The sequence below is a fragment of the Panthera uncia genome (assembly GCF_023721935.1).
Source record: "Panthera uncia isolate 11264 chromosome C1 unlocalized genomic scaffold, Puncia_PCG_1.0 HiC_scaffold_3, whole genome shotgun sequence".
Taxonomy (NCBI): domain Eukaryota; kingdom Metazoa; phylum Chordata; class Mammalia; order Carnivora; family Felidae; genus Panthera; species Panthera uncia.
The window spans coordinates 22,241,004-22,258,213 of NW_026057584.1; the positions used below are offsets into that span (position 1 = coordinate 22,241,004).

The window sequence follows — 17,210 nt, forward strand, 5'->3', positions numbered from 1 at the left end:
ATACAAAGTCACACACGTTGGAGGGCCTTCTGTCTTGTATTTGAAAATTACAGTACTGTGTTTGGCTTTTTATTCTTTAACACAATAGTGCTGATTTACTTTTTGTTTTCTTTTTTGCCGGGACATTGCTTGTCTTTTATCAGGTAGCTTTTGGCTGACTCTCCAATTCCATTTGTTAAATTCTCTTGGCTGCTGTTGAAGACATTAGCTCATTGTTTCTTTGAATCTTTCACTTGATGCTATCCATTGGTGTTTTCTCTTTATACTTGTTGTTTTTGTCTCCTGGAAGTTCTACTTCTTTCTGTACAACTGAAAATATTGGTCTTTGTTAGAGCAATTCTTTTTCATAGCTGCATTGAGTTATTACTGTTGGTGGATCTAGTCTATCTTCTGTATTTTCTGTTTTAATTGTCTTGGTTTTGATAGGTAACTGTTTTGATGTTAAGAATTTGTTTTCTTGGGACACCTGGGTGGCTCAGTCGGTTGAGCGTCCAACTTCGGCTCAGGTCATGATCTCGTGGTCTGTGAGTTTGAGCCCCGCGGCGGGCTCTGTGCTGACAGCTCGGAGCCTGGAGCCTGCTTCGGATTGTGTCCCCCGCTCTGTCTGCCCCTCCCCCACTCATCCTCTGTCTCTCTCTCTCAGAAATAAACATTTAAAAAAATTAAAAAAAAAAAAAAGAATTTGTTTTCTGTTTTTGAGCTCAGTGTTGTTAGACGCTTTACTGTTCTTTGATTTATTTTTTATTTTTTTTTAACATTAATTATTATTGAGAGATAGGGAGATACAGAGCATGAGGAGGCAAGGGGCTGAGAAATGGAGAGACACAGACTCTGAAGCAGACTCCAGGCTCTGAGCTGTCAATACAGAGCCTGACGTGGGGCTCGAACTCACAAACAGCGAGATCATGACCTGAGCCGAAGTCGGACGCTTAACTGACTGAACCACCCAGGCGCCTCTAGTGTTCTTTGATTTTTTTACATAATCTCAGTTTAAAATGAAAAGACCAGGGGTGCCTTGGGTGGCTTAGTCGGTTAAGCCCCTGACTTTTGGTTTCAGCCCAGGTCATGATCTCATGGTTTGTGAGTTTGTGCCTGGCATCAGGCTTCATGCTTGCAGTGCAGAGCCTGCTTTGGATTCTCTGTCCCCCTCTCTGTGCCCCTCCCCTGCTTGCACACACTCTCTCAAAATTAAAAAAAAAAAAAAAAAGACCAAACCAAGTTTAACTTTAGTAGAATAAGTTAGTGGAGGGGAGATAGGGAATTAATAATTTTAAGAGGGTGTTTTGGGTTACTTAAGAAAAGAAGGTGGAACTCCTCACTGGCTTAGTCGGTAGAATATGCAACTCTTGATCTCAGGGTCGTGAGTTCGAGCCTCACGTTGGGTGCAGAGATTATAAATAATTTTTTTAAGAAAGGCTTACTGGTGACAGAATGAAGTTATAAAATTCTGGAGAGATCCAGTGTAGAATCAAGGAAACAAGATGCCCTGCGTTTACATTACTATTTAGCATATTATTCTGGGGTGAGGTGGGGAGGAAGGACTATAAATTAACTATTCAAATGCATTGAGCATTAGGTTGTGAGCCACAATTCGATGGAAATTATGGGGAATTACTAGATAGAGGAAGATAAATACTGAGATTCAAACTTCTATCAAGTGAAAGTTAATAGGTTTCTTTAGTTTTTAAATGATTTTAACACTGTGGTATCTCCCCTTTCATTAATAGACAAACACTGGTCAGCGTAGGGATGGACCTCTCGTGCTTATAGGCAGCGGGCTTTCTTCAGAACAGCAAAAAATGCTCAGTGAGCTTGCAGTGATTCTTAAGGCTAAAAAATGTGCTGAATTCGACAGTACAGGTGAGGATTTTTATATACTTACTTATTTTTGTCTGAAAAAAATTTTAAATAGGCAATCCTATTTTATTTGTAGAATTCCCCTCATCAATTATATGTTTTAATCATTGGGGAATGGCAGTATACTTTGAATCTTATAATCTAAAATGTTTTTACAGACCTAATTTAGTCAGGAAATGTAAAGTTTAAAGCTTTGCACATATTTTAGGACAGAACAGTGTGTCAGAAGGGCAAACTTATGTGTTTGCTAATGACAAATAAATTGTGTGCAATGTAATACTTTAATTCTTTAATTACAATTTGAAAATAAAAGAAAAATATATGTTAATGTGGCTTTAAGATACATGGTTTATGATCTGGTTTTTCATGTTGTTGGTCAGGATGGAGAGTGATACTTAGTTTAAAAAGTCTTATATCTAAGTATACAAATGGTTGCTTTTGAAGAAAATTCAGATTATGAAGCACAGACTAGTTATAATCATTGAAGAATTTTTTTGGTATATATTTGTTTCTGTTACTTCTTTTTTTGTATTCTAGTGACTCATGTCATTGTTCCTGGAGATACAGTTCAAAGTACCCTAAAATGTATGCTTGGGATTCTCAATGGATGTTGGATCTTAAAATTTGAATGTAAGTATTAGATTTGGGAGAACTACAAAATGAATTGAGTAGATTAATTTCATTTAAAAAAAATTTTTTTTTTAATGTTTATTTATTTTTGAGAGAGAGACAGAATGTGAGTGGGTTAGGGGCAGAGAGAGAGGGAGACATAGAAGCAGAAGCAGGCTCCAGGCTCTGAGCTGTCAGCACAGAGCCCGATGCGGGGCTCGAACTCACGAGCTGTGAGATCATGACCTGAGCTGAAGTCGGATGCTCAACTGACTGAGCCACCTGGGCACCCCAATTAATTTCATTTTTTATGGTGTACTACTGCCAATAATTATTCAAGGAACTTAACGCTAATTTTTCTTACCTCTGGTTAGTCGCTGCAGTTTGAAAAAGCTTCCTTCCTATGTTGGTGGTATTGTTTAGATGTTCTTGATGAGTGTCCACAGAATTTTTTAGTCTTTTTTAAAGTCTTCTTTTTCACAATAGGAACTATTTTAATAAAGAGTAAATGGGTTTTAAGCTTCCAGCAATCCAACAATATATGTAACTTAAACACATTTTGAATATACTACCATGACATGAAATAATTTGTTGCTTTTGCCTTATGATTTCTAAAAACTGTGTATGCTTTCTTAGTGATCCAGTATATTCTAGGAAGCTGTTAGGAGTTAGACTGCCTTGTACTCCCTGATTTGGGGCGATTGCACCAGACATTATCCAAACTCTTACCTGCTTCTGGTTGGTCCAGCACCACCACCTGCAGAGCTGCCTTCTACCTCCCCTGCTCTCACTTGTTTGCTTTTCCTGACCTTGGATTCACTTAGGACTTCAGACAGAAAGAAAGCTCATATGGAGTTACTTCCTATTCTTCAGTAGCTAAAGTATCTACTTTTGATACGATGGCTGAAGTAGGACAATGTGTATACCTTTTGTGTTAACTAATTTTTTAGAAAAGAGTAATGGCTGTAAAGAGGTTGCCCAGGGAGTCTTGTGATGATGCAGCTGAGCGTCTGGACCCCAGTGGTGGGTACATCACACAGGGCTACACATGTGATTAAATTGTATAGACCTGCACACACTCGTGTGCACGCATGTAGCTGCGTGTATAACTATGAAATCAGAATAAGCCCTATAGGTTGTATCAGTGTCAGATTCTTCTGTAGTGTGTGGGGTGTTAACATTGGACACTGGAGGAAGGGCGCATGGGACATCTCTGCATCCTCCTATGAATCTGTAATTATTTCAGGTTAAAAAGTTAAAAAAGAATAGTATTTTAGATGAAACTTTCTTTGTAAGAAGCGAATGATGGATTAGAATTAGCTTTAAGAAACTTTATGTTATGGCTTTGTGCTTTGAAGGTTTTATGATAGAAATGCTTGATTTACCAATATCTTAGTTGTGTTATTAATTTAATCTCAGTTTGAAATTAATTTGGTTTGTAGAACAGTTTCCCTTTAGCAGTTGGTATTCATGTCCTTTTTAAAGGCAGCCGCCACTCTCCTTGCGATGCCCGTGTCCACCCAGGGGTCAGACCCAGCTGAGGCTACGACTAGCACTGCCACTCATCTGTTCTCGTCCCTAACTGTTACTAGTCTCTCCTTTAGTCTCTCCTGGTCATGGCCAATTTAAGAAGTATAATAAGCAATTGGACTGGGTTATTACATACATAGAAAAAAAATTTCTGCTTTACTCTTATTTTTGAACCTCTTTTTACCTTTCAAATCTGTGGCAAAGTTTTATTGGGCTTCAGTCATTTTAAAACATTGATTTAAAATGGTTCCATGATGGTAGATGCTGTTTTACTGAACCTGCTGCAGAAATTTTGCCAGTGGTTATCAGAAGGAGTGGGTTTTCATAATAATAAGGTCTTAACAATGAAGAAGTCGTGTGAAATTTTGAATGTTAAGGCATTGCCGGTTAAGTCTAGTTCTTGTGAATATGTTCAACTTGCATCTGGTTAAATATACAGGCTACGTGATTGGTTTCCATAAAATCTGCCTTTAAGAAATGGAAGTTTTGTCAGTTTAATGGCTTAGCCATGTCATTTTTATAGAATCACCATGGACTCAAACTGACTCAATAGTGTGCCATTTGGTGATTCTCAGTCGTGAATAACACTCCAGTGTCAGTGCTTCTGTGGGATAAGGGATGCATGGGATCTCTTACTGATTTTAAGACAGTTACTGTAAATAGTCACTGGGTGTATCAACAGAAGGCAAGAAACTGCAAATACCTTCTCTTCTAGTCTTTATTTCTCACTACATTGATCTTAGTGTCAGACGTGTCAGTTTGATTTTTAAAAATGTTCAAGTCTATTCAAAACTGTCTGAAAACATCCACATTGAAGAAAGATGAGGTGAACCAAAGCTTTCAAAATTAATTGTAAAGATTTATGACTTATTAAAACTAGGTCTTGTGTTTGAAGATATCCATTAGCTTGCTGGTAGACAAAATCTTTATTGGCTTAACTATACAGAAATGTCACTATTATCTTTTTATGGGATTTTCCATAAACCAAGAAGATTCAAGTGGGATTTTTTTGTTTTTTTTTTTGAGGGGAAGTGGCACAAGGGCGGGAGGGAGAGAAGAGAAAGCGAAAGAGAAAGAAAGAGAAAGAGAAAGAAAAAAGCAAGCAGGGCTCACCTGAAGTAGGGCTCATGTACACCTGAAGCAGGCCTCAAGCTTATCCAAAACAGGGCTTGAGCTCTCCCAATGTGAGACTCGAACTCATGAACCATGAGATCATGACCTGAGCCGAAGTCAGATGCTTAACAACTGAACTACCCAAGAGTCGTCAAGAGGAAATTTTATCTAAACTTTTCTCTGTGGATAATTGACTCATTTAACAAATTAAACAAATTTGAACACACGAACACTAGAGAATTACTGCTAAATTTAATTATTGGATATTTTCTGTTTAACCATGTTTTGTCTTACTTGGTCCATCTCTTATTTTTTCCCATGTGATATGTGAGAGTATATTACAGTGTCGTAGTTAATGCATATACCAACAAAGATTCTGAGATTAAGCCGTAGTGATACTGTTGTACCAGCCATCTGTTTTGTAGTTTTTATTTCGTAGAAATGGGAAATAGAGATAGGAAAAGTTCCTTAAGATTAAATTTTAGGGCTTACGCCCTGGTCTGGTGCCAGTTCCTCACAGGCAACGTAGAACCATCATTGTCCAAAGGTTGTTAAAACATGTCTAGAATGAAAAAAATGGAAGATGCACGAATACGTAATTTTTATCGCCCTTCTAGACTGTGAGTAAGGTGGCACTGCGTGCTAAAGATGTAACCTAGCCTTCAAAAGGGGGAAACCTCTTTTACTGACCTGTCCTTGTAGTACCCTGCTTTCAAAATTTCCTCCAGCCTAACCTTTAAAAAAAAATTTCTTTTGCCTTTTCATTTCTCATCTCAGTGTGAAGAGGAGAGCAGATGGCTGTCATCTTTTCTTTAGTAATCTCTCTCTCTTGCCCACTCTCATCTCAGTTTAAATACAGTTGCTGCTGGAGAAGGTTTGAAATTCCTTAGCACCAGAGGGCATTGCTGGGGGAACGTGCCCAACATTTTACATTGGGCTGGCGTCTGTGAGGTGAGGAGGCACCACAGAGGGTACTTTGTTTTTGCTTTTGTTTTTGTTTTAGTTGAGGACGATGGAGCCTAAAAGACAATCGTTATACCATCATATAACCTCGTAGTCAGGTTAACAGACTCACACTTTTCCATTACAATGTTTCTTCAAATTGTATTCACTTCAATAAAATAGAATCTGTTCAGTTCTATTTAAACTTTGCTAATTACCAAAAAGTAAATATACCAAAGCATTCTATCAACTAAGATTGATAGGCAACTTCATGCTTACAGAAATCCTTCACCAAAAATGCTCTGAGGATTATTTTTTTGAAAGAAGTAACATCTTTTGGGGCACCTGTGTGGTCCAGTTAGGTAAGCCTTTGACTTCGGCTCAGGTCATGACCTCACAGCTCGTGAGTTCGAGCCCCGCACTGGGCTCTCTGTGCTGACAGCTCGGAGCCTGGAGCCTGCTTTGGTTTTTGTGTCCTCCTCTCCCTGTCTGCCCCTCCCTCATTCATGCTCTGTCTCTCTGTCTCTCAAAAATAAATAAACATTAAAAAAAAAAATAATAACATCTTTTGATCTAATAGCCCCACTTCTGAGAATTTGTCCTAAGCCAGAAATACGGAAGAAATACGGAAAATAACATTTTCATTGTTAATTCTAATAGCAGGACATAGGGGGAATAAATATGAAAGAATTAAGAAAAGTTTAAAGATAGTTTCTGAAAAAAAATCATGTTATTGTACGATAATGGTTACATTTGAAGTATTATAAAAAAGGATTGTTTACATTTTAAAAAAGCATAAAACAATTATATCTTCACTTTTAACCCTAGATAAATGTGTGAAAGCATACAAGCAAAGGAACAATCAAAAGAAAACTGGTGGGTTAATAGGCAGAGTCCTATTTGTAACACTTTTGAAAACAATGTGTGTCGGTTGAGTGAAATCCATGCTCTCTGGAAGAAATTTAGCTTCTCAAATTTGAATAACAATTAGAAAGTATATCTTCTTTTTCAACTTTCCAAAGATTAATTGTATAGGTAAGAGCTTCAGTGTTTATCAGGGAAGTTAGAACTTGTGTGTACATTTCTGTAGTCTAACATGCCAGATCTTTTACACCTGTTCTCTAGACTACCAAGGACATTTTGTTATGGTGATTGTCCTGCCAATCAAAGAGGAAATTCCTACATACATAAACTTTAAATATATGACTAAAAAAGAATACCAAGTACGAATTTTTAAATTATTTTATTAAGAAGAGGTTTTGGATATTAGACTGAGTTTGATCTTTAACCACAACTCTAAAAAGGGAATTATTTTGATATTATGAATAATACAGGGTTTTAGAATTGATACCCATATTTTGCCTAAGAAAATTTTATGATACAGCCTATAATACATTTTTAAGATAGAATTTGACCTGCTTCTCAATATACATTAAGTAAAATAAATAAATTCAGCATACTACCCCATGAAGAAATCTGTTTTTATATATAAATATGTTTGTAGTTAGAATACTGGCCTAAAAAGTAGCCAGAAATAGCCAGTTGTTAACTGGTATTTATATAGAATTACAAAACCTAATGATCTGCAGTTGTGTTTCCTGTGATATCCCAAGTCTAGATGTTGATGATGGCCTGAGTGGAACACTGAGCTTTTATTTTATATTTTCAGCCTTCATTTCATTGTCCTTCCACTCTTTTCTGTGGCATTTTGTAATATGGGACTTATTTCTTCTTGTACTGGCCACCCAGGTTTTCAGAAATTGCAGGGAGAGCATAAGTTGTTTTTCCATTTTTTTGTCACAGTTGTGTAAGGTTTCCTGTGATGATTTCCTTTTTTCTAAAGTTTAGTGATATCATAGGCTCTTTGCTTAAAAAGCCCAATTGAAAAGCATTTGAAAAATAAATTATTTTGTTTGTACAATTTGGATATTCATTTCTAATAGAGTCAGAGGGTAAATTCTTCAATATTTATTTTACTAATATTTTGAGTTCCATAAGTGTCCACTTTGGATATAATGACGTATTTATTAGGACTTAATTTTGACATAGAATGATGTTTGATTCTGTATTTTATTTGTTTATTTTTTTAGGACATTACATGTTGGCTGAGAGTGATCTTTAATTCTGAAATTTTCAGTGCTATTTCAGCTATGGATAGCTCCAGAAAAATAGCAGTTCTTTAAAATAAGAGTTTATTTACTGCTCTAGGTTTTGAAGAAAAAGAGCAGATTCTATAGCCCTTCATGGAGGGGTAGTTTCCCCCTCTGGACATTTAACAGATCTCCATGTGAAAGCTTTATTCCATCTTCATTGTATTCTGTAATCATTTGTGTATAGCTGTGGTTTCAAGGACCTCTTTTTTCCTACTCCTTCCCATTTCCATGATGTAAAACTAGATTTTTTCCCCCTTCTAAAACTAGATTAAGATAAAGCTGATTAAGCTTAGTATAGATTCACAAACATCACCAGCGGTTTGTGAAAATACACATTCATTGAAATATGTGATGTTATGAGATGTAGGAGGTTAAGAGTGGTTACTAGAGATTTAGAATGAAGGAATATTTTTCTGTATAGTACAAGCTTCTCTTAAAGCCATTGTAGCCCAGAATCCATAGGCTGCATTACTATGCAAAGATTCCAGGCTTTACTAAGGTAGCCAGAGCTCCCTTAATGACTGAGTTAATGACTTTGAGTTAAGCAGCACTTGGGGAATTGAGCTGCTTTCCCATATATAAAAAAGTAATAAGATCGGGGCCAAAGGAAAGCTTACCTGAAATAGTAGACATGATCAGGAATATATCTGGGTTAAAAGAATTTCTGAGTTTTAAAAAACCGGTACTTCATTCCTATATTTCTGAAAATGGTAGTTTCAGTCAAAATCCCAAAACAATGAACATGTGAAAAGGAAGAAAGGATCTAAACTTTTTATAAGGATAGTGGCTGACAAATTATAACGTATCTATCATTCCGGCATATGTAGAAATCTGTGTTTACATAAATAACATAGCTTATTCACCTAGTTATTTCAGTTTGGAAATTATTAGCTGAGAAAGCTAATAAGTGGTCTTGTATATGCTGCTTATTTCTTCAAAAGAGAGGATAAAGGATAAGTTCTTTCTGCTGAACTATTTTAGTGACGGATGATGAAATAATGACGACTTTGCCAAGTACATGGTATAAACATAACACATTTTTTGGTTAAATTTTAAGAAGTATCTTTTAATTGGAGGAAAGTGGCCAATTTTTAAAGTTTTTTTTAATGTTTATTATTTTTGAGATAGATAGCAAACAGGGAAGGGGCAGAGAGAGTGAGAGAGAGAATCCCAAGCAGGCTTCTCGATATCGGCACAGAGACCAACACAGGGCTAGAACCCACAAACTGCGAGATCATGACCAGAGCGGAAATCAAGAGTCAGATGCTCAACCGACTGAGCCACCCATGTGCCCCAGAAAGTGGTCTATTTTTAAATTTTGACATACATATAGAGAGAATAAGCATTACAGTATATATTGTATTTTGGATGATTTTATGTCAGTGGCTGTTATGAAAGTTCTGATACTTCGTTTAACACAGAAGATGGGTTTAAGAATTTTTGCTGCAGTTTGCTTAACTTTTTATTGAATAAATAAAAATTTGTAAATACCATCCATTGTTTTGACTTGTTAATTAGGTCATATTTTGCCTGGTAGATTCTTCCATTTCATTGATGATGTTAATGTCTCACTTTAAATTGCTGAGGGGCGCCTGGGTGGCGCAGTCGGTTAAGCGTCCGACTTCAGCCAGGTCACGATCTCGCGGTCCGTGAGTTCGAGCCCCGCGTCGGGCTCTGGGCTGATGGCTCGGAGCCTGGAGCCTGTTTCCGATTCTGTGTCTCCCTCTCTCTCTGCCCCTCCCCCGTTCATGCTCTGTCTCTCTCTGTCCCAAAAATAAATAAAAAACGTTGAAAAAAAAAATTTAAATTGCTGAAAGTTTTTTTTTTTTTTTTTTTATACTTTTAGTAAATCTTGGTTTACCTTAAAAGAGGTTCACTAGAAAATTGATACGAATATTGTAATTTTTGTAAATGTCGAGAAGAGTAGCAACTTAGGCATCAGATTAAGTAAAATCATTGATTCACTAAAAACAAAGCCAAATGCATTGTTCGCCCCATACCCCCTCCCCCAGGATAGTCGGCACTTTTTGCCATTTGTTATACTTTTTGCTAATCTCTTAAAAAATATGGATCCTCCTACTTAGTCATCTACTAAGTGGTTATATGACTTATTGTAAGAGAGGTACAATACCTTAAATCTGTGTAGAAAATGCCTGGCATTTCCTTAGATGCTTCATTTTTTTTTTTTTTTTTTTAAACAAAGAATAAAGCTTAAAGAAGAAAAAAGATTAAAAAAAACTGCTCTAGGAATTGGAAGATATCAGAGTTCTCATCTTCATTGTGTCACTGAGAAAACTGCTTAAATCTCTTAAGACTTCAGTCTCTATCTGAAATGAAGAGGTCGATTAGACAAAGCATCAAGAGTTTCAATTTGGCAGCCTGAGGACCAGAGCAGATATGACTTATGTGGACCAGCTCTGTCCCATGTAGCCATTCAAGTTTCAAGTTTCAAGTTTCCTGTACATTTCCTAGTGGTTGCAGTCTCCCCAGCTTCCTACCACTTAACATGATGTTCCTCACACATTTACCTAATCTGAGGGCCCTTGGAGACACTCGAGTTGCAACCCTTGGACTAGATGTCACTCCTGACTTTCAAAAATTGATGTTTTCTGTGCTGTGACAGCAATTAACAATACTTAGTCATCATTCAAACATGTTATTAAAGACCTGGACACTATTCTTTAATTTTCAGGGGGAAAATGCTTTATTTTGTTCTTTAACTTGATATAAGTGGCACAGAGAGTTGGCAGATTGTTGCTTAGAATAAGAGTACATCAGAGGAATGTATTCTTAATTCAACTCACTAATTAGAGCAATGGATTTTCCTGTCTTACCCTATAGAACTGTACTGAGCATCTGCTATAAAGCTGTAAGTTTTATGATTTGGGGCACCTTCCCACTACAGAAGCACTGAAACAGCCATGCTGCCCTGTTTGTGACTGCCCTGGGCAGTTTGTGACATTCTTGTGTCTGCTGATTGATACTAATGCCAGCACGGTGCCAGGATCAAAAGATACCAGTGTAATAAATAGGCTTTTTTGACAGTTTAAATAATCAAATAAATTTGCAAAATGGGTAAGCAGCCGGCATAGGCACAGCCCATTTATTTATCCTTGTAGTTAGACATTTGCCATTCACTTGTTACAGTAGTTACCATGGGAGTATTCAGTCCTTGACTTTATATGCTGGCATGTTCACCTAAAGATACTGATAGGAATGTTCTGCAGAGCTATAGGAAAGGAGGTTTAGGAAGGCGGGGCGGGGGCGGGGGGGGGGGCGTGGCTCATGCTGAAGAGATAAGAAGTAAAAAAAAAAAATTCACATGTAAAATAATGAGTTTAAGGTAAGTCCACGATTTAGATTGCTAATGTTTTTTAGGTTGGTTTTTAATATAGAAACAGTATATGATGTAAGCACACTGGCAGTGTCTCTGGTATGATACTTTGACCTAGTCAAAATTTTTGAGACTCCTTTTCAATAGACAGTACATATTTTAATATTAGCTCCATTAGAAAGATAGTTTTTTACTCAGTGGGCAATTATTAAAAATTACAGTATTTTTAAAATGCAATTTTTATGCAATGCAGAAACCCAACAGTTTTTATAGAACCATTATATTTATGATAAGTTAGTGAGAATAATAAGATTCAGAAATTCATCATAACAAACTTGGCTAAATATGAATTTTGTATTAAAAACATTGGGAGAAGGCACACCAAAGCATAAGCAAAACTAACAAATTAATAATCACATGATAGGGAATTATAGATATCCCAGAGTTGAATGTTGAATTTGAATATACATTAATAGTCCCAGGTTAAGAAAAAAGTTCTGTCTCTTGACAGAGCTCTGCTTTTGGAGAGATGGAGAATTCGGTTGTTAAAGTCTTCCGACTTTTATATATTAAAGCAGCATCTTGGATCATCTCTATTGAAACATCTCTAAAGCATTTGGCATATTCTCCAAGTCGTCCGTGGACGGGAGACTTCAATTGTGTACCTGTCAAATCCCAGACCTGTCCCAGGCTCTGGGACAAGCACTGTAGTGTCCCTACTGGGTGCCCAGCTGAGCTAGGTGTGTGGACCCACTGAAGAATCTAACAGGAGGGTAGACCTAGGACTGGAAATGAGAGGTGCTGCTGGTAGGCCCTCAGGTTCAAACCATTGTGGGCTGCACTACATGAGGGACTTTTTATTCACCTTCATTTTGGTAATTGGTATAAATAAAAATTTAGATTTGTATAATTGCTGTGAACAGCGTATTGATTTAGGTTTCTCAGAAAAGAAACTAAAATTAGTGTTCAGTACTACTTCATTGTTCAGTCCTCTGAAGGAAAGATTTTTTTATATTTTCTTTACGTGGAAAACATTTTTAATCATATTTTGTTTTAACATAAATAAGGTGTCTGTTTCTGTTTCAGAACAATACTTAAAACAGTGATGGAGAAGAAAAGTCATCTAGGTAAATTGTTTCAGTAAGAAACAAATACTTGATATTTATTTTCCTCTTATCCTTTTTTTTTTGTTGTTGTTGTTAGGGGTGAAAGCATGTCTACAAAGAAAAGCATGTGAACAGGAGGAAAAGTATGAGATTCCTGAAGGACCACAGCGAAGCAGGCTCAACAAAGAACAGCTGGTATTTTTCTTTTGTTACTACTTTCATTGTTCTTATTATAACTTTATATCATCACCATCAGGAAAAACTTCTCTTGCCCTTTCAACAAGTACAGGTGACTGATTAAAATTTTAATTGTGCTTATTTCAAGCACTTGATTCTGAGAGATGATCACAATGAGCAGTAAAATCCAGAAGGTGATAATTTCATACTGTTAATGGATTGTTGGCATCTTGAACATTCCCATAAACCTTTCAGAATCTGGGGAGAAGTCTCAGATGCAGAAAGTCACTTGAAAGAAGACTTATGGCTGCTGCTTGTATTGAGTTCCCATATGTCTTTATTGCCACATACTGCAGGTTTAATGGATGCTATTCCATTATCCTGTGTACATATATATATTAGAAATGACGAAGAAGAATTTTCGCAGAAGGCAACTGTGAAACTTTTTTATTCAATAGAACACAAAGAAATGTGTTTCATAGCTAATTGGATCCCTAGCCATGGCATCATAACATACTCTATCCCAAGGAATATGTATCTGGAACCCTGGAGGCCACCCTCCCACCAGGACTGTCCTGGAGACCTGAGGTTGGTAACATATAGAGACCTGAGTAAGGATGGGCAGAACTGGATAAAGATCCAGAGAAATGATGTTACTCCTATAATTTTATTAAATGTAGCCCAGGATCCCTGAAGTACATTTCAGATACCCTAGGAATTCTTGAGGCTTTAAGTCCCACCAAATATGAATAACATTCTGTTAAAAGAAGTGTGATGAGCAGTGTTTGTTTGCTTTTTAAAATGCATACCCGCACACACTCATTCCCACATGCATACGCAAAGCACACCTAAAATCTGAAGAGGGGAAAGTACCTGAGATGGTGACTCAAGGAAGCAATCATAAATAGGAAATCTATAAAGCGAAGTCTTTTTCCTGACCCAATAGTGTACTTGAAATGCAGCTTATCCCAGCACTTCTTTGAAGCAGCTTCTTAACTGCTCATGACTATTTATCTTTATTTTCCTCATTCCTATGCAGTGTTTTTAAATGTTTTCATCTGCTTTTAACAAGTTTTTTCTTGTTATTTCAGTTGCCAAAGCTGTTTGATGGCTGCTACTTCTATTTTGGGGGAGCCTTCAAACACCATCCAAAGGACAACCTTGTTAAGCTTGTCACTGCAGCTGGGGGCCAGGTTCTCAGTAGAAAGCCCAAGCCGGACAGCGACGTGACTCAGACCATCAATACTGTCGCGTACCATGCGAAAGCTGACTCCGATCAGCGCTTCTGCACGCAGTATATCATCTATGAGGATCTGTCTAACCATCGCCCAGAGAGGGTGCGGCAGGGCAAAGTCTGGATGGCTCCTTCCAGCTGGTTTATAGGTTGTGTGATGTCCTTTGAGTTGCTCCCTCTTGACAGCTAAATATCGCACCAGATTAATATTTCAAATTGAACTTACACAGTGTGAGAACCAGCCATTGCACTGTTTTCATCATATACATGTTTATAAATAGGTAGACTCATTCATGCACGTTTTTTCCTTGAATTGAAAAAAAAAAAAAAAACTTATGCCAGATTAGGAATTCATTCTGTGTTTGCCATTTAGATGCTGAGATTGCTTTGAAGGATGTTTCTTTTTAAAACGGGTGTATGTTTTGATTCATCATGTCTTTTTATTCAGATTATCAGCTATTAAAGATTAAGGAGAGAGTTTCAGAACTATGGGTTAAATATACAAGTAGTATCATTATCATCTCAGCCTTTTAATGTTCTTTGATGAAAAAAAATCCACACTTGCTGCCACCAGCAAAAATACTTCCCATCCTTTGGTGAACAAGGAATATTGTCAAATAATTGATTCTGGCTTTATTGTAATGAGAGTAGAGTACCTGGTCCTAATGTACCACCACAGGTGTTAAATTCTTCTGTCTACAATTGTCGTCATCTTACGTTGTGTTTAGTTTCTTATAATGTACGTGGATGTCAGTTCCTACATTTTTATCCCTTTTTATCTATTCATCAAGAAATCATGACTTAAACCATAACATTATTCTTTGGTGGTGAAAACATCGGGCTTATGGTACATATTTTTATTGTATATACTTGCTTATTGTTAGCTATCACTTTGTAACTGTGTTTCTCTACAGTATATGTATGTATAGATACACTTAGAGTATATGTATATATATATACACTTATAAATACATATACACACTTAGAGCATTTTCTTTAACACATTTTAGTATCAATATTGCTTAGAAGGTCTTACTAGACTAGCAAATTGTCAATCAAATATTAACAAATTAGGAACCAGTCTTTCTCTGGTAGACCTTGCTATGTATGCTAAAATAATTGTTTTTGAAGGTCTTAATTTCTTTTTTTGTAAAGGTTTTTTTTTTTTTTTTTTCCGCTTTAGATTGCTGTGGAGGCAGAAGTTGGGGATTACTTGATTTAGAACAGATTTTTGTCCATGTGATACATAAGGCTCTAACAGTAAGTCTAAGGGTAGGAGTGGGAAGGACTTACTTCTAATACCAAGAAAGTTAAGGTTTGATGAGAAGAGTGAACAGGACACCACCTGAGAATGGGAGGCCTGGGGGAGGTTCCTCTGATTGAAGTGTTCTCATTTGTGAATGAATCAACAAGGTAAATGAGATCATTTAAAAATATTCTTTAAGAAGCAGAATTCTTGAGTAAGTCTCCCTAGAAATTGAATCTAGTGCTAATATTAAAGACATAGGAAGGGAGACACTGTGGGCCCGGCCAGGTTTGGTCCCTGGTGGGCTAGAGAACAGTTTAAGTCCTGGATGAGAATACTGAGAGTGTGAAGTTAATAAACCTATTAAAGTTCATTTATTTGTAAGTTTGAGATTCTGCAGATTATTTAAAAATAAATTTTATTGTAATTCCTCTTTTGACATGTTACTTTTCCATATCAAGAAATGCACTATGTAAATGCAGTGATAAACTGTGGACCCTGACCTTCAAGGATGAATCGGCTCTGAAAAAGCTCTCCAACCAGTAATGTGTTTGTCCCACATTTCATCCTAATGGAGAATGATGAACACCATAGCACCAAACAAATCTGAGGGGTTAGATAATGTCTGGATTACATAATTTAAGACTCTCTGGGATTTGGGTTGTCATTTTTGACTTATAACTGACTTTTAGTCACTTTCTATTGCCTCATCGGTCACATTTCCTAGACAGGTTTGTGTGTGTTCCTCTGATTTGAATCCCTGTTTGTGAAACAACTTTGAGGGTTGCCGCTCACTCTCCTTCAGTCATTTTCTGTGTTTATCCTCCCTCTCCCTTCGTTGTACTGGGTCTACCACTATTAAGCAGTTGTTTTGTAGTTTTTCTTTGGTTTCTTTAAATATATTTTGACAGCAGTTGGTTGATGTTAAGCTGTTAAATCTTGTGATTTCCGTATGGATACACTTGTAACTGTTTCCATTTTTTGATCATGGATTCCAGCTTCTTTTTTGTTTACTACAAATCATTAAAGTTACTTGTGTTTCTGTATCTCTGTATCTTCTATAGAAGTAGCTCATTCTGCACCATTGAAGAACAACACAGGTTAGCAAGACCTGTGCTAACAAAAGCTTATCTTTTGGGACATTAATGCATTGCAATTAATTTTGGATAGAAATATTTCTAAAGTATATTAGGCACTTTATTACGTTACATAAATTTGTCTGAATACAATGTAACCTTGATAGTTGGAATCTTCATTAAGGGCATCAGTTATTACAGGATGATTCCTTCATGGTTCCGTTAAAGCCAGAGGGTAGGTGGCTTGGCCACAGTATTACACATGGCTGCTTTCTAGTTCTGCCTGCGTTTTGTATTTTTTTCCCCCTTGGCAGCCGCTACTTTGTCACTACTTATCTGTTCCCCTTAATACTTTACCCTATCTAACTTTTTTTTTCTTTTGACTTGCTAAGGAATGAAAACCAGGTGGGAAGTATATTAGAATTATGAGCAAGATGGGGATAAAGAATGTGTGAGGGTTTTGGTGATTCACCCATGAGTTAGATACTTCAATTTTGTAGATAAGATTTACCATTTATTCTACCTGTCTTGACTTCTTTAGAGACTGCTTTGTGAATTTGGTGATTAGGTGACCTCTGCATGTTTTGGGAGGTTTGATGTTCCTTTGGGACTAAGAAGATTCAGGGAGGGGCAGTCACGTTGCACATTACCTGTAATTATCTCCTTGGGTTGGGGCAAAAACAGTGCCCGTTGTGATTTGAAAGTTCGTGGACCTCATCACAGTCACAGATGTATATTCTCTTCTATAACCAGAACACATTAAAATGACAGGAAATAATATTTAAGAACTGTAAGCCACTTTTTTGTTTGAAGATGGACTGCCCTACAAATTG

At 36.8% G+C, this 17,210-nt stretch overlaps 1 protein-coding gene across 4 annotated transcripts in view; it reads left to right on the forward strand.

The window, feature by feature from the left end:
- The window catches only part of BARD1 (BRCA1 associated RING domain 1), an 82,895-nt gene extending 66,548 nt beyond the window's left edge, over window positions 1-16,347 (forward strand). For all 4 annotated transcript variants that reach the window (XM_049614968.1, XM_049614969.1, XM_049614971.1 and 1 more), the window contains 4 exons: window positions 1,728-1,860; window positions 2,395-2,487; window positions 12,742-12,839; window positions 13,913-16,347. In XM_049614968.1, the coding sequence (XP_049470925.1) occupies window positions 1,728-1,860; window positions 2,395-2,487; window positions 12,742-12,839; window positions 13,913-14,245 (657 nt within the window). In that variant the 3' untranslated portion in view covers window positions 14,246-16,347. The remainder of the gene's footprint in view (window positions 1-1,727; window positions 1,861-2,394; window positions 2,488-12,741; window positions 12,840-13,912) is intronic.
- Window positions 16,348-17,210: the final 863 nt, after the last annotated feature.